Here is a 27,231-nt window from a genome sequence, read left to right on the forward strand (position 1 = left end):
TCTTAGAATTTTTTGCCTAGTCAGAATGAAACAGAGTTGGGATTTATCCAAAAGAGAGAGTACACATTTTAGACATTTACACATTTACACATGGAAGTTGAGAGGGAGACCTCTAAACCCGATATATAGTTACAGGTGTAATTTACAACCAGGCTCAAATATTAAGCAAACTTTAAAAATTGAGTTTCAAGCCAGGTATGGTAGCGCAAGCCTTTAATTCCAGCACTCAGGAGGCAGAGGCAAGTGGATCTCTGTGAGTTCAAGACCAGCCTGGTCTATAGAGTGAGTTCCAGGACCACCAGGGCTATGCAGAGAAACCCTGTCTCAAAAAACAAAACAAACAAACAGAAAATTAAGTTTCAAATGCCTTTGTGAAAATGAGTTAGTCTCCTCCTTTCTCTTATCTTTAACAATTTCCTTCTGTCAATGATGCTGTGAGGTGGTTTGTGTAGTGCATAGTTCATGTTTGTGAATGACAGAGACATCAGCATAGTTCATGTTTGTGAATGACAGAGACATCAGCATAGTTCATGTTTGTGAATGACAGAGACATCAATGAGGTTCAACTCGGAGATTGCATTGAGGCCGTAAGTAGGCAGGGTCCTTTAACTGGTCTTGTTTGGGCTGTCTTTGGAAGAGGAGGGCATCTTCACAGTGGGTTCTAGAGGGTGGCATTGTTTTTGTTTTCTCGGGTGACATTCTTGACTCTCAGTCAAAGAGAATAGAAACCAGGACCTGAAGTGAGAGTCTGTTTCTTCTTTCCTAGCCTCTTCATTTTCTCTGTCTCATCCTGCCTCAGACTGCTCCCCACCCCCACATACACCTTGCCTTCCTCCATCCATATTTTTTCTTCCTACTGAGGAAGCAAGGTATTAATAGGTGCCCAGAAAAGGCTCAATGGATGGAAAAGAGGGTAGGTAGGAGTGGAAACTATATAAGGAAGGAATACCAGGGAGGTGTTGACTACAGCTGGGTTTTCAAAATCTCGTTTTTTGTCATGCCTCTGTCTATCTGGTGGGAAGGTCACTTCCTTTTTCCTGTGCCCGCCCTGGTGGGAAAAGCATTTAGTCATAGGAGTGCCCTTGGTGTTGGTCCTGTTTTGTGCTAGTTTTATTCCTGGGCAGCTGTAGGAAACGTATGATGTCATCAACCGTGCTCAGTGTTGGCCAGTGCTGGGCTATGCCTCTCTGGCCCAGTGTGCCATTTCGCTCCTGTTCTACATCAAGTCTAGACTTCATATTGGACTGAAACTCATGGGTGCGTGGAGTGTAAGCATCACAGATGGGATGCAAAGGTTTCCTGGCAGCTGAAAGCCAAGGAATACCACTAAGTCACACTGCACAACAGACCTCACACAAGAGATTTATTGGGAGGGAAAAAACTAGGAGGGTGGCTGCCTCTGTTCAAGCAAGAAACAGCAGCAAACTGAACAGGATAGAGGGCTTATAGAAAGCTTCTTGGGAAAGGGGTGGAACTTTTCAGGGTAGAGCTTTCCAGGGTGGAGATTGGTGGGATTTCTTGTCCAGAGATTGGGCTTTTTGCTCTGCAGGGTGGGGGTAGGGTTCAGCAGTTAGGGCAGTTAGAGTATTCTGTGGGTAGAACCTGGCAGTTAGAGGTCCTCAGGGGATGGTCCTGGCCACTCGTGTGGTTTGAGGGGCTCACATGGAGGAAACAGTGGCCAGTGGGTGCTGGGTGGTATGTGACGTCCTCTGCACTGGGCAGGCACCCTCATTAGTGCCTGGGGTGCAGGTCTATTGGGGGATGTTGTTAAATGAAGTTTTGTTCCGTGGAGCTGCTGGGGACCTGCATTCTAAGCATCTACCCAGAAGGAGATGCTCCCGGTACCCAAGAGCAACAAGGCCTGTAGTCAAATCTCCACTGAATTATTGAGGATTTAGCAAAAGTTACAGTCTCTTTTCCAGAAAATGTCATGTACATACCCAATTCTGTGGCAATCCCAAGATGTTCTAGAACTTCTTCTGAAAGCTACCCTAAGTATACCTGGCTATTTTATTAGGAGCCCCTCCCTCTCTTCTCATTGGCCTGGGGCTTGCTTACCTAGACCCGACTGGCCAGCCAGAAAGCTCCATGGACCCATCCGCTTCCACCTTGTGATAATTGGGCTTGTGAATGTGTGCCACTGCCCTCGGCTTCTTCGCACAGGCTTTCGATGTCAAACTCAGGTCCCCATTCTTGCAAGACAAATAAATGTTTATCAACTAAACGGTCTCTCTGGTCCTCCTAGGAGAGAGACATTTCACGTGCAAGGCATAACCTTTAACATACATACTATCCGGTCTCTAGTCCAGCAAGTCTGTGTATCCCTGCTCTTTCCTCAAGCCAGAAGAGCCGTCCTCCATCTGCAATGCCAAGTCCCACTCATCTCCAGTCCACCTCCAGTGTTCTCCCCTTTGGTAAAAGCAAGCAAAACTGTCACTTGGGCCATCGTGGTGAACTCTTACTCGCTTTACAGTCCTCGATGCTACTTTATTCTCGGGGTGTTTGCCACCTGCGAGACTCCCCAAGAACTCTTTGGTATGTCTTAGAATTAAACAGTATTCACAAGATGAATTAGTGGACATGAACACTTCCCAGGAAACACCAGGCATCATATTTCCAACATTTGACTATCTCTGTGGTGGCCAACCCCTCATCCGCATTACAGGAACATCTCCACTTTGCCATAAATAAACTTGTATTTTATGTATGCTTGTAATGATGTATGCTAAATTTAAAAGGATGATGCAGAAGGAAAGTAAGTGGAGATACTGGGAGGTGTGGACCTCTGTGCTCCTCTCTACCTATTTAGTCCTCATTCCTGCAGCCTGATGTTCAGAGCACGAGGTGTCTGAGTCCCTGCCGTAGCCTATAATAGATGAGCAATTACCTGTAATAACACTCTCTCAAGACAGAAGAACCTGGTAATTTATCACCACCAAGGACGCGTGTCCCAGATCCTAACAAAGGACATTTGCTGCCCTGTCCTTAGGGAGAGAGCCCTGATAGCATTCCAAAGGTCTGTAATGATTAGGGCCAAGTTGAAGAAGATGGTTGAAGTTACTACAGTCAAATTGAGAACCACAAAGGAAACTGTGAACAGAGACATCTCACCGTGCATCTTTTCAGAGCCTGTCCTTAAATCTGTATTGGCCTCCTTGATTATGCAAGTTGTACCTCATAGCGGGATTCTGGGCAACAAAATAAACAGTGTTATCCTCAAATCCACCTACCTGGAAGCACCCCTGTTAGCATCTTATATTCTATTTAATCTTCTTTAACATACATCTCACAATAAAAAAAAAAAATTCCAGGGAATGTAATTCTAACAAAACGTGGGCTGGATGGGACAGATGCTGAGGGCTCTTGGCCTTTGGCAGTGGGTGGGCTACAGTTTCCAGAGCTTCTTAAAGCGATCTTTAATTTTGCTCCCTTGGCTGTTTTAGGGAGTGGCCGAGGCTGAACTGGAAAAGAATATGAGTCGAACTTTCAAAAGCTTTTTCCGAGCAAGTGATGAGATGGTAAGAGGTGGGAGATGGTGTGTGTGTGTGTGTGTGTGTGTGTGTGTGTGTGTGTGTTTGCTTGCATGTATGTGCATGGGTGTGTGTGCATGCATGCGAGTGTGTGTGCATAGTGCATATGTGCACACAAATGTGTTCGTGTTTGTGCGTGCGTGCGTGTGTGTGTGTGTGTGTGTGTGTGTGTGTGTGTGTGCATGTGTGTGTTATAATTTTGGCTTATGAGCTCATCTTTAGTGACATTGAACCTGCACCAGCCTGCTTGTTTGGACTCTGGACCCACTCTCTTGGGTGATTCATCATTATCTCTGTCCTGCATTCTGCTGGCAGTCCCACCCAGGCTCACTTCTTTGTTTGCCTCATACCACCTGAGTCCCCAGATCACCCAATGGCGTAAATTCAAATGCACGGGGACCTCTTTCCCTTTTCTCTTAGTACCAAGCTGAAGCAAATAAATTTCCCACCTGCCTGTCATGGGTAGACTTTTTCATTTTACCTTTTCATGGATGCTTCTGCACACTGAGGAGCCCTGGGTTGCCAGGTTTCCTCTAGGGCAGGGCAGGGAGCGGCTCGTTCTGATTCTCCACCTTCTGTAGGTCTGAGCTCTCCTCTCTCGTGCTCACACTGACAAGCCCGTTACTTAGATCTGCGAGCGCCTGCAGCAGCAGTGGACGGGAACTTCAGCTCTCTCTCCTCTGGCCCTGAGAGCTCCCTTTGCTGCCTTTTGGGGTCAGCGTGACCCGTCCGCTATTTCAATGCTAGGGTTTCAGTTATTCTTGGTTACCCACGATCGATTAATACCAAAAGGGGAAATTCTGCAGGTAAAACCTAAGTTGTAAAGTGTGTGCCACGCTGAGAGGCATAATGAAATCCCACATCATCCCACTGGTGTGAATCTGCTCTGTCTCAGCATGGGGCAGGGGGGGAGTCTCATTATAACATTGCTGTAATTAACTCTTCTATTTTAGTATTGGCTGTCATTTCTGGTTACGTCATGGTAGTGCCTCATTTATGAATCAAACACTATCACGGGTGTCCGGTACAGGGTGTGCACAGAGTACACAGTGTCCAGGGTCCAGTGCTGTCCTTGGTGGCCAGCTTCCATCCCCTGTGTGTTTTAGCCCATATCCCCACATGAAAGGGTTCTCACATGGCCCTCGTGCGCTTAAGGTCTGCTGTAATGGCGATCTGAGTCACAGTCTTCTGACTTTGCTTCACTCACGACATCCTCCCTAAACTTTTCTTCCCACAGGGTTCACTCAGTGTGCATAAAGCTACTGAACTGGGTAAGCGGTGTCCCTGGGAGGGAAGGGACAGCAGGGCCACATCAGCAGAATGTTAATGGAGTCCTGTTCCCTCTGCCCCTGAAGAAGCCCTCAGCTTGCTTTACTGTTCCGGGCTTTGACTTTGCCCAACCAAGGTCCCCTGATGATTAATGTTAGATTAGTATAGTCTGCCCTAGAGGGAGTTGAGTGTCAAAGTCCTAAGAAGCTCTGAGGACTTGGAGAGGGTATCTGAGGCAACCCACCCTCTTCTGGTGAAGACCCCACCTCAGGACGGAGAGATGGCTGCTGTGGAGTCAACAGTGTGCACAAGGCAGGCCGCACTAGGCCCGCCCAAGTCTCCACCGGCCCTTCCACCCCAAGGTCCTCTTCCGGCCACTCTGGTTCCCATACATCTTGGTCACCACGACAAGTAGGATTTAACTGAAGTCAGATCTGGACTCAGCTCTGAGGCCCCAACCTCCCCCAGCCCTGGCCTCACAGATGCTTCCTTCACACCTGGCACTGCCCCCAGCCATCATTCATCCGACCGAGTCTTAGTAACTGTGGCCACTGACACTCCTAGTGCTGGACCTACGACCTCTCGATCACAAACAGAAGAAGTGGATCTCAGAGGTTGACCCGTGTCGACAGGCTGAGCTGGAGTCTGATCCTAGCGGCCTTCACCTCTGAGGATATCTGCCTCCTTACACCCCCACCCCCACCCCCCCCCCACCCCCGCCCGCTTCTTTTCTTTCCAGCCCCTTGTTAGTTTATTGGTTCCATGTTCTGAGTACCTGTCATCGAGGAGTCCAGGGGTAGGATGCTGCCCACAGAGAGCTTGGGGTGGTACAGGGAAGCAGATCAGCAGTAAAGAAGTGCAATTGGGGATGGGATGGGCCTAGGGCCCAGCAGGGCGGGAGCACCAGCTGGGTGTCAGATTCCCTTGACATTGGCCTTGAAGCCTGGAGCGATGGTGCCCTTTACTGTGAGGACTGTAGAATGAAAACAATGTGTTCGTTCCTGATGAGCCTTTAAGGGAACTGCCAGGACGCTGCATGCCTCTGAAGACAATATGGCATTTTATAATGAGAACCCCACAGTAGGGAAGATCCCAGCCCCATGGCTTGGTGCTCCTCCTGGCCAAGAGGAAGTCAATGAGGAGAGGGCAGAGGGACAGACACAAAGTCTCATGGGCCCTTCACTCCAAGTCCAGACGGGGCAACCTCAGGAGGGAAGGCCAGCTTTAGAACCATCCGGCCTGCAGCGGGAGAGCACACAGGTGTCTTTTTGCAGGGGGAATCCTTGTGAACGCCCCAGAAAACCCCAGCCTCAGCAGGATTACGACGGAGGAGGAAATTGAGTTTTATGTACAGCAGTTCAAGAAGTCCGGCTTCAGGTAAAAAAGAAGGGGACCCCAGACAGGGTGGATAGGGTGCTCAGCTGTCGGGGATGGGGACGGTTACTTCCACCACAGCCCCTGTGAGCACCACAGTGACCTGTCTGTGCTTGAATGCCCCCCAGTGCCGAGAGGCTCACTACCTCTGCTGGGCAGCTTCCTTTGGGGTATCCAGCTTGTGCTTTCTGGTGTGTATGGGTCCCCCAAAGGGAGAGGCTTTTAATTAATTTGCGGTCATAACTCCTCCAAGGATCAGGGCAGCTCTTTTGTCTTTGGAGAATCGAAAACCACACAAACCCAAACGTGCGTGCACTTCAGTGCCTTCGCACCATCTCTGACCCACCACGGCACTTCTCACTGAGTTTCCTGGGGCAGGAAGGTGGTTTTTAGGTGTGGATGGGGGTAATCTGTAGGGTCAGCTTCTGTTTGCCCCCAGGTCCTCTCAGGGGCACCAGCCCAGGGGCAGAGAGTTCCTGCCCTAGGCCTCGCTGAGGAAGCAGCAGATGTGGCTAGGAATCGTGTGTCTCGGGGCCACACTCCCATGTCCTGCAGCACTCGCCCTCCCTGGCACACTTGTGTCTGGGTAGCACAGGTCCTTGTGGGCCAACAGTGGTCAACTCCTGGAAGCTCACCCTCGTTACCGTCTGATCCTCTCCACAGAGGCCCTCTGAACTGGTATCGGAACGTAGAAAGGAACTGGAAATGGAGCTGTAAGGGACTGGGACGGAAGGTGAGCACTGTGGCCTCCTGTTACACACACACACACACACACACACACACACACCATACACACATACATGCCAGACACACACAGACTCCAGGCACACAGACACCAGGCACACACACACCAGACACACACACACCAGGCACACACACACCAGGCACACACACACACACACACACACACACACACACACACACACACACCAGGCACACACACATACACACACACACACACTAGGCACATATACATACACACACACACACACACACAGACTCCAGGCACACACACCAGACACACACACACACACACACACACCAGACTTACATATACACCCACACCTCATACCCCACACACACTTATACACCAGACATACACACACGTATGCATACAGCACTTACACACACCAGACATACACGCTGCACACACAGACACCAGACACACACACAGACACCAGACACACACACAGACACTAGACACACACATACCAGACTTATACACACACCAGACGCACACACATACACACACACACACACACACACACACACGTATGCTCACATTCTCTCACACACATCAGACATATATATCTTGCACACAGACACCAAATGCGCACACATATGCACCAGACACACACGTGTACACACATACACACACACACTCATCTCACACAGAGGCACCAGACACACACAGGACTCACAGAGCCGCCTTTAAGGCTTCCTGTTGCTCTCACCTGACAGGACCTGGGTCCTACACAGGGACCCTGGCTTCCTCCTTTCCTCTGAGGTTGGGGTGGACTCCACTCAGGGCTTCTTGTTAGAGCCTCCTGCTGGTGAGACCCCCAGAATGGTGGCTTCTGGTGCTGCAGGGGTCCTGTCCAGGTAACGACAGCATTATACGGGATGTGTTCATCTCCTGGCAGTAGCCCTGGTCAGGGCCACAGATTGGCCAGGGTCACTTGAAGTGGACAATGACACCAAACCACATAGGCATGCTGGCTTCCCAGACAGATGTGACTTTTGCCTCTGCCTCTGTCACCTTGTGGTTTGTCTCTGGGTCTCAGTTTCCTCATTTGTCGGTCAGATGATGGATGGTCTTCAACCTCTGGGTCTATAAAGAGAGTAACGTTGCATCCTAAATGCTAAACATCGAAACTGGCATTTTTTTTTTTTTTTCAAACCATCACAGGAGCAGGCCTTCATCAGCTCCCCTAAGAGCCCAGTCCCCTCCTTCCTTCACTACGGGTAATGCAGGGTTTACAAAGGGGCTTGATCCCACCCCTGTGTGACGCGTGGACGATCACTTCGCCAGGCTGATGCTCTGTTGCCATCTCTGCAGTAAAGACACTGCGGGACCAGTGTCTTCCTCAGAGAGCTGTGTGATCAGGAAGTGACTGGATGAGCTGAAAGCCTTGAGAGAGGGTCCCGGCCGAGCAGTCCTTCAGCTAATGCTCCCCATCACTGTCATTACAGCCGTCTGTGACTGACGCATATGGCAAAGCTACAGTTCCATGAGACCAGAGGGGTCAGGGTGTGGAGGGAAATGAGGAGGACACTGTGGGGTGGACCAGGTCGTGCTAAGGCTGGATTTCTAAGGCTGAAATTAGTTTCAGCCTCGCAATCACTTTTGACCGTCACAGGACCCTGGGGAGATGGGATGAAAAGCATGGTGTTCTCCAGAGTCCTCAGCTAGGTCAGGCTGACATCGCTTAGAAGTGACTTAAAAAGAAATGCCGGGTGTGTGGTGCGTGAATGTAATCCCAGCTACTTCAGAGACTGAGGCAGGGGGGGAGATCGCTACTCAGTAAGACCCTGACTCAGACTAAAGTTAAGAGGGTAGAGGCCACAGTTCCACTTGCCTAGTGTGTATGAGGCTCGGGGTTCTACCCTTTGCTCTGAAAGGAAAGAGACAGGAGAAGAAAAGGAAAAAGACGGAAGAGTGAGGAGAGTGTGGGACTTTCTCCAACTTGCAGCATCCCCGGGATTCCCTTTATTTGTCAGCACACAGACCGGGAGTCATTTCTGTCCCTTCTAGTAACACACAGGTAACTGTCATGGCTGTCCCACTCATGCTCTTGAATCTTGGCTTCTCCTTTAAAAAAAAAAAAAAAGGATTTACTTTCATGTGTGTGAGTGTTTTGCCTGCACGTCTACATGTACAACAAATGTATGCAGTGCTCTCGGAGGCCAGAAGAGATGACACAGCAACTGGAACTGGAGTTACAGATAGTTGCCATGTGGGTGCTGGGAACCAAACCCAAGTCCTTAGAAGAGCACGTGGCTCCTCTGGAAGAGCAGCAAATGCTCTTAACCACTAAGCCATCTCTCCAGCTCTTGGCATATCCTTTTAAATCAAAAGGAATCTTGTCCTTCAATGATCTCTGTCTTCCTTTAAATTGGTTCTGTGAGCTAAGTGAGATACAAGGTCAGCTCCCCACCCACCCTTCTCTCTCTCTCTCTCTCTCTCTCTCTCTCTCTCTCTCTCTCTCTCTCTCTCTCTCTCTCTCACACACACACACACACACACACACACACACACACACACACACACACCACTGCATTGCTAGATCCAAATTCTGACGACCCCTCCCTGAAAAGCTCGGTAGAGGCAGAGCCAGGCAGGGCAAAGGTCTTCTCATGGGGTGAAGGTGAGAGCTGTTAGTGGCAGACACCCAAGGCTACCTTCCCTAGGCACAGATGGCATCAGGGTGGCTGAGTGACAGCTTCCCTTACTGTTCCCCCCGCCAGATCCTGGTCCCAGCCCTGATGGTCACAGCTGAGAAGGACATCGTACTCCGTCCTCAAATGTCCAAGAACATGGAAAACTGGGTGAGAGAATGGCCCTGCCCATGGGAGAGAACACACGGGCCCAGGAGGGAGGCAGCAGAGGAGGTCATCCCTGAGAGGCTGGATGGGGACCAGCTAAAGCTCTACCCTGACCCAGCTTCATTGCTGACATCGCTATCCCCTCCCATGACACTCACTCCCTTTTCCTACACCGATAAGCTCTGCCATTCCTCATTCCTGTCCTAAATGGCACATGGGTCCTCCAAGGATGGCCTATGGGAGTCATAGAGGAAGGGGTCCCCTCCAAGATGGCCTCTGCTGTGCATTACACTGACTCCACCAGCCCGATTAGCATTCTGCTGCTGACCTTCCTGCATGGGATTTTCTTTCAGATCCCTTACCTGAAAAGGGGACACATTGAGGACTGTGGCCACTGGACACAGATAGAGAAGTAAGGAGACTGGGGTCCCTGGGAGGGAAGAGCATGATTCCCTGGTCACTTGTCTTATGAGCAGGCTTAGCTCTGCCAAGCTCACATCTGCCGGGACTTTTCAATCACACTGCCTTAGTGAGGACAGTGGGTTCAGATAGGTCAACATGTCTTTTGTCTTCCTTCTAGACCTGCTGAGGTGAACCAGATTCTTATCAAGTGGCTGGAGACTGAAGTCAAGAACTCGTCATTGACCTCCAAGATTTAGCCAGTAGCGTGTCCTCTGTTTCCGGACATGGCCTTAATCCAGAAGTAGCAGCATTGTTCTTTGGTCAGCCAGTGATTTTCTTGGGAAAATGATCAGATGTGATGTAATTTTAGATCCAGGAGAAAATGTGTGTGATTAATTCTCTGAGGATGACTGCACCATCAAAGAAAAGATCACAGCCCGTCAGGAAGACATGGGGCAGCCCAATTGGTAGCTTTGCAGCCAAATCCATACCTGTTCTTTTTGAAGCAGCTGATTTGGGGTCTTCATTCAATAAAGCTAACACTTTGGTGCTCCAGTTCTGTGTGCTCTGGAGAAGCCGGGCAACTGCTCAGAGAGGGTACTGCTTTCCAATGAAGAGAAGCCTCCGAGGTGCTGTATGACCTAGACCAACTCTGTTCAGGGAGCCTTCCTGAAGGATGCTATGGGTGGTCCATAACCTTTGTTTCTGTTCAGTGTGTACGCAGGTACTGATGTGGACTATATTTGAAACTTGCCATGGAGTCTGAGGAAGTGATTTCAGCCACCACTCTGCCAGGCTTGAGCTGATCTAGTTTCATGCCCCCACCACACACAGACCTCTCCTTCCCCTTGTCACATCTAGGAAGTCTCCAAGTCTCACTGATCTTGTCTTCTGCAGTTGTCAACCCTCTGTCCTGCTTTGGGCAACAGAGTCTCAGTAGCGACCTCCTAACTGCCTGCACCACCCTTCCAATCCTCCAAGCTTCCCCCAAGATAAAATCCATGCTCTGAGACCCACCCAGCCTGGCCCCATCACTTCACGATTTCTATATAGCTGTCCTCCAGTTCTTCTCTCCTTGAATCTGAACCCATATGAGATAGGCTCTACTGACCCTCTCTGCCCGACCTGTGCATGCTCTCGTATGGAGTCTCCCAGCTGCCTCCTTCTTGACCAAGTCTTGGTCTCAATGGATGTCCTCTCCCCTTGCTGCCCCATCTGGGCACACACACACACACACACACACACACACACTCACACACACACACACTCACTCACTCACTCACTGCAGGTGCAGTCCCTCATTCTGTTAACCTGTCCAGAGGAACTTGGCCAGTTGGGGACTTTAGCCTTTGGTTCCAATGGCTGAGGCCTTTGTATTGATAATCTGCTTCCTGCATCTGGAGCCAGGGCCAGCCAGCTTAGATATCAGATGTGCTGCTTCCTTATTGTGATCTTGAGAATGGGTTCCTGCATCTCAGTTCCCTCAGCTTTAAAGAGAACATCGATAGTAGCTAACAATCAGATGGTGATGGTGGTGGTCAGTATCTATATAGCTATATATAATATAGTATATGATACATATACATACATAACTCTAGACTGGGAGCCACACGGAGGGACAGCTACAGACATGTGGTTGCAAGCTTGTTTATACTAAGATAAGACCTTGGATGGCTTTAGATCCCAGTGACATCAGGATCACCTCCACCCGTTTGGACCTTAGAACAGAAGGGCTTGTTTGCCAGACAAACATACGACCTGGTGGAATGCCTAAATGAGCCAGGAAATAGTATTTTCCTAGCTAGCTACAGGCAAGCTCATTTGTAAGGAAGAAGACTCTGAGAAGGTCCTCCAATAGGAACATCAGAAGGCAATCCATTAGCTCAAGTTCACATTGTCAGCAGTCTCTATAAACCAACAGAATGCCTCAAATATTCCAGAGCCTAATAAAGTAGGGTCATCGCATCACAAATAAAAAAGGAAAAGAGTCTTGCAAGGCTGAAGGTCATAAGTGATGCTAGATGGGCAAAGGTCTCTAGGTTATGTAAGAAAATGCCATCATGTCCAGATGGTCAGCTCTGCAGAGCTTTGGGCCACAGTTAAATGGATGCAGCTTTGGCAGCCAAGGGGTTAACTGAGGCAAAGAGTTGTTCGGGTGCCGTGTTTAAGTAGATCTGCTTGGAGTCTTTCCAAAGTTATTGTACTATAAATGATAGTCTTATTTCATTCCTGCTGCAGGTGTAAGCAGCCTGTCCCGTCGCCTTAAAGAAGCAACCCTTTCCAAAGAGGCAGCCCATAGCCATACTGGGGGAGGGAGTGTGACATGAGTGAGCTGAGATTCCTCACAGGATCCAGGATTTCCAGGAAAAATACCCTCTCCAAAGTGGGTCTGTTAGATTGACAGAGAAGAGGCTATTTCTGTTTTTCTTAAAGTGTGATGAACCCATGGTTTTAGGCCTTGAGAATTGATGATGGAATTTACGTCTTGTCCATGCCAATATTATCATCAGCGCATAAGGAAAGAATATACACTGAAACCTAACTATGGGAACCTAAGAAGGGATATATATGGAGGTCTGTGGATCTGGATCTATACTGGCCAAAGGACATAGCATACAACCATGTTCAAAGATTAAAGTAGAATACTTAAAAAAAATTTAAGACAAAACATGCTCACATACAATGGATCAATGAACTAAAGTTGGCTTTTGGTGAAACATAAAATTTACAAGCTCTTAGCTAGAATAAGAGAGAAAACAAAGAACACTCAAAGGACAGACAACTCAGAGACCAGAAAGAAATCAAGTCATTGACAGCACAGAAAGATGATCGTGCGTAAAGGACTGCTAAGAGCGACTCTATACCAACACAGTGGTTAACCTAGGAGCTGTGAGTAAACTGTGCACAGCAAGAACCCAGGTGAGCCCTGAAGAACCAGAAAACCTAAACAGGCTCACAGTAAGTGATGATTTCAAATCAATAGTAAAAAGTTGCCCAGCAAGAAGAGGCCAGGACCAACCGGCTTCCCTGCTGAAGGCTACCCCAATTTTTAAAATATTAATATCAGTCATTAAACGTGGTGATATTTTATTTGTGCTGAAATGTGGTGATATTTTATTTGTATGTTAATAAATAAAGTTTGCCAGAAGATCAGAGGTAAGAGCAAGCCATTAAACAAAAGTCGGGCAGTGGTAGCACACGCCCTTAATCACTTGGCAAGCAAAGTCTCTGTGTGTTCAAGGACACACTAGGGAACAGCCAACCATGGTGACACACGCCTTTAATCCCAGCACCAACCCTAGGGACCTGGAGGATATTATGAGAGAGGGGGATACTTGAACAACTTTTGCAAATATACTTGAAAAGTCAGGGGGAAAAATGGACAAAACCTTTCAGAAATAAACTGACTCACACTAGCCCGAGTGGAAAGAGACTAACTGGATATTTTTAAGAAATGAGATCCACAGTAAAACAAATCCCCGACAAGGAAAATCACAGCTCCTAACCCCTCTATTGATGAATGCTGGGGGAGGAGGAAGGCAAGAAAATCCTTCACAGTATGACACCAAATTTCACGAAGATTATAGGACTGCACCTCCAGAACTTTCCACGGGACCAGCATGGCTCCGATGGTGAGTTCATTGCAGCAGAAGAAAACTGCAAAAACTCTCATTAAATTTGGAGACAGACTCTAAAAGGAATGTAGGCAAATCAATCCAGAAAAATAAAGAAATGGCAAAACATAACAGGATGCATTTCAGGGACATGAGTTTGCTCCAACAGTTTAACTCAGATCATGAACATAAAGTGAAGAAAGTCTTGTGACTAGCTCATGTATGCAGAAAAGGAATTTCAATGAATTTAAGATCCATGATAAAATTTATATGAAAATCCTATATGGATGAAATAAAAGAAAACTTCTGATTATAACTACTGCTATCAACAACAAGAACAACAAAAACTACTGAAACAAAGTATACACTGACAGTTATTACATCCAACAAAGAGATCCTATTTCGAATATATTTCCAGGTTCCATGTAAAATTAAGGAGAGGCAAAGCAGTCCATTCAGAAAAGAGGGGGGCATCTCAAGGAGGCAACTGCCCAAGAGGAGATTATATATATATACACATAATGTTGCCCATAAATACAGAAAAGCATATAAGATGTTAACATTCATTAGCCACCAGGGATATACAAATTCAAACCAAACCAAAACAAACAAATTAAATGCAGACATTTGTTTTTGTTACATTCTGTTGCAGTGACAAACTGCTATGGGCAAACGGAACTTAGTGGGGAAGGGTTTGTTTGGCATACACTTCTAGGTCACAGTTCATAGGGAATGTCGGGGCAGGAACTCAATTAGACACTCAAAGCAGAAACCATGGAGGAATGCTGCTTGCTAGCTCACTCCGAAGCCTATGTTTAGCCAACTTTCCTATACAGCCCAGGACCACCAGCCCAGGGAGTGGTGCCACCCACAGTAGGCTGTGCCCTCCTACATCAACGAACAAAGAAAATCCTGAATAGACACACCTACAGGCCAGTCTCATCTCAGCAACTCCTCAATTGAAACTCCTCAGCTGACTCTAGGCTGTGTTGGATTGACAGAGGTAACAAGAACAGTGCTGACAGAGAATTCAGAATCTTCATACACTTTTGGTAGGATGTCAATTAGTAGTGCAGTCTTGAAGGATTCTTCAGAAGTATGTACAAGACATACTCTTCAACCCAGCAACTTCCCTCTGGGAATAAACTCAGTAGGAATATCTAAGTATTAAACCGAAATCACACACGAGGAAGTTCATGGACAAATATCAAACACACGGTAATACATTCAATGTGCACTATGCAGCAAAACTGCTGCTGTGTGTGGGACTTACAATTTCTCTCTCTCCTAGATGTGAAGAATACACCTGTTTTGCTTGAGACAGACAAAAGTAGTCTGTGATTATGAGAACTGTCAGGGAGCAAGCTGGTTCTGTCTTCGCTGTTGATCTGAGTGGCAGTTACACTGGCTTGTTTTGTCCCCTTGAATATTAGTCAAGACTGTCCACCTATGATTGACAGTATCTGTATTTATATATATACAGATATATATTATATATGTATATATGTATTATAATATATATTATGCATACACATATACATATGTATGTATGTATATATATCTTTACATATATGTATATGTGTGTAAAGTGTTAAATATCATAAAATATTATTGTTGTTAAGAATTAAAAGTTCCCATCTTGAAAAAAAAATTAAAAGTCCACATAAGTGTATATGCACCTTCCAGCTCCTCAGCTGTTCCACAGATTCTGTCTCTCAGTAGTTTATTTGTTTTTGTTTTGCTGCTTTTTTTGGGGGGGGGGTCTTGTTTTTTTTTTTTTTTTTTTTTTCAAGACAGAGCTTCTCTGTGTAGCTTTGGTGCCTTTCCTGGATCTCACCCTCTAGACCAGGCTGGCCTCGAACTCACAGAGATCCACCTGGCTCTGCCTCCCGAGTGCTGGGATTAAAGGCGTGCGCCACCACCGCCCTGCTTTCAGTATTTTTTTGTTCTCTCCACCGACTACCCCCTCCACCCCTTTTCCTCCTTTGGTCTCAGATAAAAGTCAAACCCAGGCAGTCCTTCCAAAGCGGCCAACCTGCAGAGAGCAGCACACAAGCCTGCCCACCCACAGCTGAGCCGCCCACAGCCCTCCCGCGCGCTCCCAACTGCCCTGTAGCGGGCCAACTGCCACTCCCTGGGGCCAGGCCATGTGGCGCATCTTGTTTCTGCTGAGTGGGCTGAGAGGGCTTTGCGGACTTATCGAGCCCCAAACAAAAGACCGTGAGTAACAACCCACCCTGGGGCCTTTGGGTGCCAGCTCTGCAGGCCTTTCCCTCTTGGTTGCCCAGGGTGTCCTGGGATCGCACCTGCACCAGCCCAGGCCACCAGCTCAGCACAGCTCAAATGCGAACAGGATGCACCAGGCTTCCCCACAGGTCCGAGGACCCTGAGAAATGAGAAATGGGGGCGGGCAGACTTGGCTCCTACTAGCCTCCAGTTGTAGACCCTGTTTCAGGTTAGCGATGCTACATTGATGCCCATGAGTTGGAAGGGGAGGAGGAAGTGAGTCTATTTGTACCAAGGACTAGGGTTTGGTCTCAGAATTTACAAATCCTTCCCACTGGGCAAGACTCCCAAAGCAACAGACATATTTCTCTTGAAAAGCTTCCAGTTCGGGAAAGGAAGGAGAAGTGTGGGTATTTGAGTAGATCGCCATGCTAAGAGTTGATGCCTCATGGGATACAAGGTTCTGGGTGTGTGAGGGGTTTGGCTCTCTGAGAAACAAACGCCTTTTGCACCTTGCAGCTCCCGAGAGATTACACGTGCAAATCATTGTGCCAGAGAAAATCCGGTCCATTCCAAGCGGAGGCTACGAATCACACGTAATTAATTACCAATTTGCTTAAGACTTAGAAGTCACCCAAATATATGCTTGTCGAGAAGTTACTTGTTACTTTGATTTTTTTCATCCATGTGCACTCCCTAGTTTTTGTTTGCTTGTTTGTTTGTTTTGTTTTAATTCCCTGTTTTTGCCAACTTTGACAATACTTACGAAAACACTGCTGATGACTTTGGGTGTCTCAGCCGCAGGTCCTTGGGTGGTTTTGAATACTCACTTGTTGACCTGGTCCACCAAAGGTTTTCTTCCCTTCCACCTAGCCCCCTATGTTTGAAGGACTATTCTGGTGAGGGGTGATGGTTGCCTTTTGATACTTTGATATGTGTAGAACTATTTCTCCAGTTTGCAAATATGTTCCTTATTAAGATTATTCTTTTCAAACTATTTTTGCTTCTCCTTAGCATTATTGTCCTTTGCTTCCTATATTTTTAAAGTAAGTTCTAGAACAGTTTGTAAGCTGTGTTCTTGAAGTAGCAAACCTTTATGGCTGGGTCACAGGTGGTCTGGTCATGAAGTGTCCATGTTTCCTTATCATGTGTCCATTTGCAGCTCTGAAGGGTCAAGCTTGTGTATTTTTATACATCTTTTTAAAAGGAATGTGTGTGTTTATGAAACTTGACTCATGTAGTCAAGAGGGGCATCTTAAAAGTGCTTGTTTTCTTTTTAATTGGAAAACAAACAAGGATTCTGCTTGGAGGGGAACAGCTTCCAGGACTCACCAGGTACCGATTTGCAATAAGCAGAGTAGAAATGAAAAAAAAAAAAGCAGTTGTCTTAACTGTAAAATTCAGAACTCAGATTGTCTCTTTTGTTAATGCCTGCATTCTTGTTCCCTTGTAAGGAACCTGCTAGTGCCCTTGAAACAGTGAGGCTGCTGTAGTTAGGGACTCAGGGGACACTATGCACATTTACAAATAGCGTGCTCAGTAGAAAGTAGAAATCCTAAGAGGAAGATACTTCAAGTGTGGGGGGTGCAACTCATGGGAGAGTAAAACACCAAATGCAAATGCGAACGTGGAGGATCTGTAGAGAATGCACAGCGTGGTATATGAACGGCTGGTGGAAAGGAAAACTCAGCTAGAGGAACTGGGAGCCCTGAGAGGAAGGGTAAGGGGCAAGTTTTTATCAATTGAGAAATGGTTTGCTTGTTTGTTTGTTTGTTTTTTAAACAGAATCCTTGGATCAGTTTTACAAACTGACTTGGGAGGTGAGGGGAGTAACTCTTTGACACATCTGACCGTTTTTGATAAATCTGGTTATACAGTCATTTACTCAAATGAAATGTCCTTCAGAAATGGGCCGCGCTAATGTTTCCAGCCTGAGCCAGCATGGCGGTTCACATCTCTACTCACAGTAGCTATGAGGCTGAGGCAAGGAAGGTCACTGTATGTTGAAGTCAGCCTGGCCTTCGTAGTACATACCAGACCAGCTAGGACTACAGTGTGAGAACTTTTCTCAATAAATAAATAAGCCAACAAAGAAGGAGCAAGGAGTTCACATTAAAAGTGGAGAACATTGTTAAAATCATGTACTTCAGGGGCTGAGAGAAGGTTCAGTGTTTAAGAGTTTGGTTTCCAGCAACCTCATCACTGAACTCAACCATCCACGAGTCTGGCTCTCAGGGGTCTGGCGCTCTCTTCTGGCCTCCCCTGGTATCGCACACATATGAACACACCTCTTAACAGATACACAGAAAATGCAAAAAAATTGTTTAACCTTTTTTAAAAAGAAGATAACTAAACAATGTTATTTTCTGACCATGACCATGCAAATATGCACAGCCAATTTGCAAATATTTTTAATTATTTTGTTCATTATGTATTATTTATTTATTTATTTATTTATTTATTTATTTATTTATTTATTTTTGGAGTACTGGTGATTGATCTCACTACCTTGTACATGTGAGACAAGTACTCAACTACTGAACTATACCCCAAGGCTATGTTTAAATTACAAGTGAAATTGAAAAAGCACTTATTTTGTTAACAAAGCTTCCCTCATACACAGTGTGGTGGTTTGAATGTAACTGGCCCCCATAATCTCATAGGGAATGGCACTATTTGGAGGTGTGGCTTTGTTAGAGTAGGTGTGGCCTTCTTGGAGGAAGTGTGTCACTGTGGGGGTGGGATTTGAGGTTTCTTCTGCTCAGGATATGGCACAATGAGTCATTCGACTTCCTGTTGCCTGCAAGATGAAGTCTCTCAGCTACTACTCCAGCACTCTGCCACGCTCCCCATCATGATGATAATGGACTGAACCTCTGAAGCTGTAAGCGAGCCACCCTAATTAAGCGTTTTTTAGTTTTAGAGTTGCCATGGTCATGGTGTCTCTTCACAGCAATAAAAGCCCTAACTAAGACCTATATAATACATTTATATTTATTATCACATTTATTATCACTTTGCTTCTAATTGTAAAACAAATGACAACCAATTTCCAGTACTAGTATAGATGAATAAACTCTGATATAGTCAGAAAGTGAAATATCATACCAGAGGTGGTAGGAAGTGCTGACGATATTGTAGCTGTAGTAATGATGAACACCCGGGGGTTGCAACCATGTCTACTGTGTCTGAGACCACAATTTAAGCATATAGACTATGTACTTATGGGAAAATAAAATTTATGTAAATCAAAATGAATGCAAAAGAAACCACTGTTTAAGTCAATATCATAACCAGGACGAACATGAATGGTAAACGTGAGATTTCGCATGCTGGCTATCTGGGTTATCAGAGAGGACTCAGCTCTCCTGAGTGAGTGTGACACTGCCTTCAACTACTACCGGTGCTTTATGTTTTAGTATAACTGTGGGTGACATGGTATTTTACCTATTTTTAAGTCTAATATGGCTAAAGTACGTGACAATAAAAGTTAGAATCAAAATGTGTCTTACTTAGGATTTCTATCTCTGTGAAAAGACACTATGACCACAGTAACTCTTTTTTTTTTTCTTTTTAATGTAGTTTTTTTGAGATAGGATTTCTCTGTATAGCTTTGGTGCCTTTCCTGGAACTCACTCTGTAGTCTAGGCTGGCCTCAAACTCACAGAGATCCGCCTGCCTCTGCCTCCCAAGTGCTGGGATTAAAGGCGTGTGACATCAATGCCAGGCTACAGCAACTCTTATAAAGGAAAACATTTCATTGGAGTGGCTCATTTACAGTTTCAGAGGTTCAGTCCATTATCACTATGATGAGGAGCGTGGCAGCAGGCAGGCGTGGTGCTGGAGTAGTAACTGAGAATCCTACATCTTGCAGGCAACAGGAGGTGAACTGAGACACTGGACAGTTTTCTGAGCGTAAGAGACCTCAAAGCCCATGCCCACAGTGACACACTTTCTCCAACAAGGCTGTACCAACTCTAATAAAGCCACACCTCCTAACAGTGCCACTCCCTAAGAGATTGTGGGGGCCAATTACATTCAAACCACCACAAAGCAGCTTACAGAGAATTTACAAGGTCCTTTAAAAATAGCATAAAATTGAACTATTGGAAATATCATATAAGAGAACCTGAAGGAAGTAAAGTTGCCTGTGTTATTTTTTATTTACCATTGTCCTGAAAGTACTTATCAACCCGTGCAAAAAGGAGAGAAAAGAGAAACAATAGCTAAGCACAAGAACTGGAGAGGAAGTGGGGGAAACTATCATTATTTACAGATGAGGCAACTATAAACAAAATCTGTCAGTCAGACCAATATCCAACAGCAGAAAATTGTATAAGCACAAACAAAGTACAAAACACAGTGTGTTTTTATTTTGGCAAAGGCAAAAGTACAAAAGCACAATTTTATAAAAAGGATGTAACTTATATGACATATAGATCTGATTGTAAGTAAATCTCACAAATACATAATCTTCTAATGGAACACAGGAAAATGAGAAGGGAGAGACAGAAGACCTTAATATACTGAGGTATGTTATTAATTATACACTTGTGGACTAAGAGACGTCAAGTCTCTGAGAACTGATAACTGCAGGGAATGTCTCTAAATCTTCATGTTAATATAGTGGTTGGTGAGCTCTGGACCCAAACCATGAGTGAATTTTATAAAACCTACAAATACCGCAGGCTATGCTGTTGGCATTTCGCTCTCCTGTTTGTGAAACTGATTTTGCTATCTCCTGCCATATGAACTATAAATTTTATAGTGATCCCAATCTTTAGCAAGCTAACTCGGTTATTGGATAAAAAGTGATCCATTTTTTAGAAGATCTGTCTGATTGGGTAAGTTAATGGATAATAAATTACAGCCATTTGTTTTTCTGTCCTCTTTTTTTTTTTTTTTTTTTTTTTTGGTTTTTCGAGACAGGGTTTCTCATTGTAGCTTTGCGCCTTTCCTGGGACTCACTTGGTAGTCCAGGCTGGCCTCGAACTCACAGAGATCCACCTGGCTCTGCCTCCCGAGTGCTGGGATTAAAGGCGTGCGCCACCACCGCCCGGCTGTCCTCTTATATTTTTAACATTACATTTCATTGAAGTAAGTCAACATTAGATTATATATTTTCTCTTTTTGTTGTATTATAATTTTGGAATGAAGCATCCCTGTTAAAAGAGTGTTTCCCTTTCTAACTCTCTGTTTTCCTTGTTTTTTAAATATGTTCTCCTTCCAGGTGGCCTACAATATCAAATTTGAAGGGAAAACATACACTCTGAACCTAATGCAAAAGTAGGTGGCTGTCCTATCTCGTCAACTGCCTTTATTTCACTAATCACTATTGTTGGTAACTCCCTACAGTGTGGTGATTTTATGTTTGAAAACGTTCTAGTTTCTCTTTGGTTTTTTTGTTTGTTTGTTTGTTTGTTTCCTTTGGAGACACAGTCTTTCCGTGTAGCCAAGGCTGGTCTGGAACTTGTTACCCCTCCCACAGTCTCCCAGATGTTGGAGTGACAGGCACAGGCCACACTCCTTGATGTGTGCTTCATTTTTCTCCAACTTTATGTCTGAACGACTACGAAGTCTCTGGAACAAATTCCCAGACCTTGTGCTTCTGGGGGCTGAAGCCAGCAGCAGCAGCCAGCATCGTTGGTCTGCTTTCAGCCCTTCCAACCCCCTCCAGTTACCTTTGTGGCTGTTTCGTTTCCAACCTGACCACCAGCATATGACTAAAGAGACTGGCGCTATGTTCATGCTTACCACCACAGGACACTTGTGATGTGTACAGAGCCATTACACCATTACGCAAGTGCCCCGTGAAGCCACGGGATAACTCACTCCACCCACCTCTTTGGGAAGCTGGTGGGCATGCAAAGGGGGGGGGGGGTTGGTTTGCCATGAATTTGAGTGACTGACTCATCCATCTGTCCACTGAAGCCATTCTGATGGGCATGTATTGATCCATGCCCATCTTTCCCATTACGCTTCTTGACTCTATGCTCCATGCGTGGTGATTTCCTTGGATTTTAGCTTTCATTTTACTGTTTCTTTTGGTCCAGTTTTAAAGATTGTTTTCAATGAGCATATGACTGTTTTTCATATTTAAACTTCTGTACAAACACACACCTTAGTGCTCTGCAAATATCTTTTATGACTTCACTTCTATCATTTAATTTTTTAATTTTTATTTTAAATGTTTCCAAAAAGATTTTTATTTTCTGCCTGTGTTTTGTCTGTGTGTATGTGTGTACACTATGAGCACACAGGCCCTGCAAGAGACCAAATGAGGGCATCAGAATCCCTGGAATTGGAGTTACAGAGGTATATGAGTCACCATGTGGGTGCTAAGAATGGACAATGCTTATAATTAATTACAGAACCATCTCTCCAGCCCTATTTTTTTTTTAACTTCTCAACATGAGAAGTTTTTCCTTACACTACATTGCTTATTTAACTGTTGTTTCTTCTCTGTGGAAGATTCGAGCTTTGAACCTACCTTTCCATGTGTGTGTAGCCACTGTTCCAAACCCTGTTTTGTCACTGTTCCTTCCTGTGACCCTTTCCCACCTCTCTGTGGGACACGGAGACCTCTCTTTGGAAATGGCTTATTTCCCATGATCCTCTCCCACCTCTCTGTGGGATGCAGAGGCCTTGGGGATGACACAGTGGCTGTTTCTGTCTGATCCCTTGAGGATCTTTGAGTTGGGCTCAGCATTTACCCTTACCCCTCACTCTTGGCCATGCTGGGGCTGCTTGGCAGTCAGCTGTCAACTGACTGTAGGATACTTTGGGTTGCTGTGTATTCATGTCAAAAGTAGCCGGGGATGGACAGACTCCTCCTGTCCACGGTCCAGGCAGAGCAAGCATCTTTGTCTATTTGGTTTCTGATGGGAAGAGGCTAGAGTGGCTTGCAGGCAATAGCAATGGCGATTTGTGGGAAACTTAACATAGAGGTAAAACATCTAGACACTGAAGAAATCTTCTTCAAACTTATAGATAATGTATATGAAAAGTTAATCATGTGGGAAGCAATTTTCTGTTAAATATATTTTCTCTTGGCTTTTGCAGAGCGTTCTTGCCTCCCAACTTCAGAGTTTACAGTTATGACAATGCAGGAATCATGAGGCCTCTTGATCATCATTTTCAGGTATGAGTTCCGTCTCGCTCTGCCTTGGTGGTGTGGTCCTAGGGTGTGCAGCATTGATGTCCTCTTCTGTTGTGACATAAACTTAATAATTTCCTTCTGGTGAGATGTGCTTATCTCATTGGAAGGTGATTACTAAACCAAATCAGACTGTAGTGTTTCCAAGCTATTGATTTCCCCGATGGTGTGTGTGCGCACGTGTGTAAACCATAATTTGAATAGGGGAAGCTGTATCTGGGAAAACAAGGGGACCCCAAGGTGTCCTCTGAAGTTTGCCCAAGGACCAAATGAGAACACATAAAATGTCATGAACAATTAAGAAAATAGGACATTTCACACATTTGAAACACGTGGAGCTTTGTTGAATGATATCTGCACTGGGGTGGGGAGCAACTGAGAAATGTGGGTAGAGCTGCAGAGCTCACCCATGTCTGAAGCGCACTTTGTATTTTTGTCATTGCCCTGCCCTGTGTTTGCTGCTTCCTCGTCCCCTCCTCTCCTCCAACTCTCCCTCCTCCTCTCTCTTTTTTCTCCTTTGAATTTTCATTTTCTAAATAATGATTTTGTAGGGACCAAGATTTGAACAAAATGAAGTAACAGACATGGTCCTTGTGTCTTGATTTCTTTCCCTGTTGCCGGGATAAGAACACCCTGGCAAAGGCAACTTAAGGGAGAAGGAGTCTGTTCTGGTTCCATAGTCTGAGTTCATCATGGTGAGGGAAGCAAGGTGGCTGGAGCTTGAAGCAGCTGTTCACATCGTGCCTATGGTTAGGAACAAAGAGTGATGAATGCATCCTGCAACTCAGCTTCCTTTCTTCATGTATAAAGTCCTGAATCCCAGGCAGGGAGTGGTGCTAACCCACAGCAGATGGCTATTTCCAACTCAATGAACAAAATCATGATAATTCCCAGAGACCCATCTCCCAGGTGATTCTAGATTTTGTCAAGTTGACAACTGACACTATCACACCTTGCTTTAACTGTTGTCCAACAGAGAAAGCAGACACATATGAGTCGATATTAGTATATAAATAATGCATATGGTTTAATGATGTCATAGTGTTACACACACACACACACAGAGAGAGAGAGAGAGAGAGAGAGAGAGAGAGAGAGAGAGAGAGAGATTTGCATGTGTTTATGTATATATGAGAGAAAGAAAGACAGACAAGAGACCACAATAGCCCACACTTGAACATGAAGACATATGCCTGTAATCTCAGCACACAGGAGGTAGAAGCAGGAAGTTTAGGAGTTTAAGGTCACCCTCAGCTACATAGGGAGTTCACCAGCCTGGGCTATATCAAGAAATAAGCAATGAGAACAGCAACAAAATCCTATGAAGCAAAAGCCTACATGGTAACACATATCTATAATCTCAATTCAGGAGGCTGAGGCAGCAGAGTTGGGAGTTCAAGGGCAACCGGGACACAGAGAGTATGGTTAGACTCTGTCTCCTTGTCCCAAAGGTACAACTTTTGCTTTGTTTTGTTTTTCGAGACAGGGTTTCTCTGTGTAGCTTTGAGCCTTTCCTGGAACTCGCTTTGTAGACCAGGCTGTCATTTTCTCTCTCTTATTTTATTTATTTATTTTGGGTTTTTGGTGTTTGAAGACAAGGTTTCTCTGTGTAACAGCTCTAGCTTTCCTGGAACTCACTTTGTAGACCAAACTGGCCTTGAACTCAGAGAGATCTGCCTGCCTTTGCCACCAAACTGCTGGGATTGAAGACATGCACCACCACTGCCTTGGCCCATGCTCCATCTCTTGATCCCATCACATGAGGGATCGGGGGCTCACCAAATGCGTTTTCAGGGAATCTAAGCATGCAGCCTCTAGAAAATGGGGAGATAGTGTTAAGTACCTCCTTTCCCAGTTATGTCATGCTTGTTTGTTTCTTTACAGATCTTGCAATGTTTTGTTTGAAATTAGACATTTTGCATAATGTCGTGTCACCAATCTGAGTATTGTCTCCATCGCTTGACCTTTGTAATTGTTAGAAGTTTTATTAATTGTCTAGTAACTGTCTGGATTATCCTGGCGGTCTGTCCTCTCTTCCTGCCCACCCTGTGTTTAAAGGTTAGGACTATGCCCATGGTCAGCCCTAGAGAAAGTGGACATGCTGGGTTCTTTATGTCCTGTCCCTCTGGTCACATCACCGTCCAACTCTGTTTCCTGTTGGCTGGTTGCTGCCTTTTCTTAAGAATGTCCCAAGACACACGTTGTTTAGTGTACTGCAATCCAGTGTGTCTGCCTTGGAGGGACAGCTCTGGAGGTCAAGTTTCCATGTCTGCTGTGACCCAGGACACATCTTCTATCCATCTGCTTCCTACCTGTCCCTCACAAACTAGCCAGCTACTTGGAAGCTGAACACAGAGTTCACAAATCTAGCACAGCTCTCTCCCTACAATCTGTACCTTTCTTGTTGTTTTTAACACGCCTGTGGGCATGCGCTTCTCTTGTTCTGTTGCAAATAAAATTCCAGAAGAGATTGGTTACTGTCTTCTTGACAGCCTACTTTCTCCAGGGCGACCTGAGTCAGTTCTGTCAATCAGAAAGCACATCCTGCAGACATCAATGTTCACTTTCCGGAGGATGCTCAGCATCCTCATCTTTGCTCTAGGAGGCATCTTCTTGGCTCACTTTGGTCTTTACTAAATGTTGATGCTAATGAAAGGTTTCTGAAGTAAGAGTTGAACCAATTCCTTTGGACTTTTCTACATCAGAGGTGGAGGGATACACCAGTGCTGACTTTGACTTCTGATTACATGAAGCAAGTCCAAACTTTGACACTTCGGAGAATTTGAAGGGGAGGACGATGGCCTCTCAACCTCCATTACTGGGTTGGACAGTCTCCACTTTGCCAAAGTCTCTCTGCTTCTTCCCCCAAGTTGTCCTGTAACTCCACCTCCCGATGTTCTTCTACCATCTCCTCCCACTTCCTAGCCCCTCCCCTGCCGAGTGAGGCCTTCTTGGCAATTCCCATTGGACTGATTTGGAAGGGTTTCTTGACCCTTGCTTGGGCAGTAGAACCTACTTGGTGTATTCTACTTTTTTGTTCTAATTGACTTTTTATGCTCCATAGTTCTCCAGACTTCTTAGTTGATCTTCTATTGTGCCCATTTTTTCCTTGGAATTCTTGATCACGGTTTTAGGATCTGTTTGGGTATTTCGTAATTCAAAATCCTCTCTTTTAAGATTGAATTGTTTTTTAGGTGTGTGTGTGTGTGTGTGTGTGTGTGTGTGTGTGTGTGTGTGTGTTGACTGTGTGCTACTTTTCTCCATTATTTAAGTATCTCTGTGTGTATGTACTTTTTTTGAGATAGGATCTCACTATGTAGACTTGGCTAGCCTAGAACTCTATATGTAGCCTGGATTGGCCTTAAACTCACAGAAATCTGCCTGCCTCTGCCTCCCAATGGCTGGGATTGAAGGCACACAGCACTGTCATCACCACCCGACAAATGTATTTTTAATCATATACTGGCCATGTTCAATGATGCCATCAAAACACTTATGAGCCAGGCAGTGGTGGCGCACGCCTTTAATCCCAGCACTCGGGAGGCAGAGCCAGGCGGATCTCTGTGAGTTTGAAGCCAGCCTGGTCTACAGAGTGAGATCCAGGACAGGCACCAAAACTACACAGAGAAACCCTGTCTCAAAAAAAAAAAAGAAAGAAAGAAAGAAAAAAAGAAAGAAAAAAAGAAAAAAGAAAACAAAACAAAATAAAAAACACTTAAGAAACTTTAAAAAGTTCCCAGCCTTGGGCTGCGGACATAGTTCAGTGGTAGCTAGCACCTTTGCCTAGCATGCAGGAAGTCTTAGGTTCAAGTCCCAGCACTGGAAAAAATCAACTTCAAGCACTTCCAGTCTTGTTTTAGTAACTCATCTGGAGCCAGCATCTGGATTGCCAGCTTTAAGGGTCTTAGTTCCTGCCAGATTCCCCTGTTACCCACAGATTATTGCCCTCGCCCTGGAGAGGTGACTGTTCAGGGCCACAAAGATGGAGCCTAGGCTAAGTTTCACCAGCTCAAGTTTATCAGATAAATTTTCTTATCTACACAGAAAAGCCAGTGCCTGGGTTTTCCCGGAGCCCAGGCACTGGCTCTCTTTGCCCCTTTTATGGTCCAATACT

At 45.5% G+C, this 27,231-nt stretch overlaps 2 protein-coding genes across 2 annotated transcripts in view; both read left to right on the plus strand.

Annotated features, from left to right (window-relative positions):
* Ephx2 (epoxide hydrolase 2) overlaps window positions 1-10,676 on the plus strand; it is a 40,557-nt gene extending 29,881 nt beyond the window's left edge. The window contains exons 13-19 of the mRNA XM_028890021.1: window positions 3,444-3,518; window positions 4,768-4,801; window positions 6,074-6,176; window positions 6,837-6,906; window positions 9,642-9,722; window positions 10,073-10,131; window positions 10,300-10,676. Coding sequence (XP_028745854.1) covers window positions 3,444-3,518; window positions 4,768-4,801; window positions 6,074-6,176; window positions 6,837-6,906; window positions 9,642-9,722; window positions 10,073-10,131; window positions 10,300-10,378 — 501 coding nt within the window. The 3' untranslated portion in view covers window positions 10,379-10,676. The remainder of the gene's footprint in view (window positions 1-3,443; window positions 3,519-4,767; window positions 4,802-6,073; window positions 6,177-6,836; window positions 6,907-9,641; window positions 9,723-10,072; window positions 10,132-10,299) is intronic.
* A 5,098-nt stretch (window positions 10,677-15,774) lies between these two features.
* The window catches only part of LOC114707322 (disintegrin and metalloproteinase domain-containing protein 2), a 49,675-nt gene continuing 38,218 nt past the window's right edge, over window positions 15,775-27,231 (plus strand). The window contains exons 1-4 of the mRNA XM_028890035.2: window positions 15,775-15,955; window positions 16,481-16,557; window positions 21,192-21,247; window positions 23,024-23,102. Of these exons, the coding sequence (XP_028745868.1) occupies window positions 15,883-15,955; window positions 16,481-16,557; window positions 21,192-21,247; window positions 23,024-23,102 (285 nt within the window). The 5' untranslated portion in view covers window positions 15,775-15,882. The remainder of the gene's footprint in view (window positions 15,956-16,480; window positions 16,558-21,191; window positions 21,248-23,023; window positions 23,103-27,231) is intronic.

The sequence above is a fragment of the Peromyscus leucopus genome, chromosome 9 (assembly GCF_004664715.2).
Source record: "Peromyscus leucopus breed LL Stock chromosome 9, UCI_PerLeu_2.1, whole genome shotgun sequence".
In the NCBI taxonomy this organism is placed as follows: Eukaryota; Metazoa; Chordata; class Mammalia; order Rodentia; family Cricetidae; genus Peromyscus; species Peromyscus leucopus.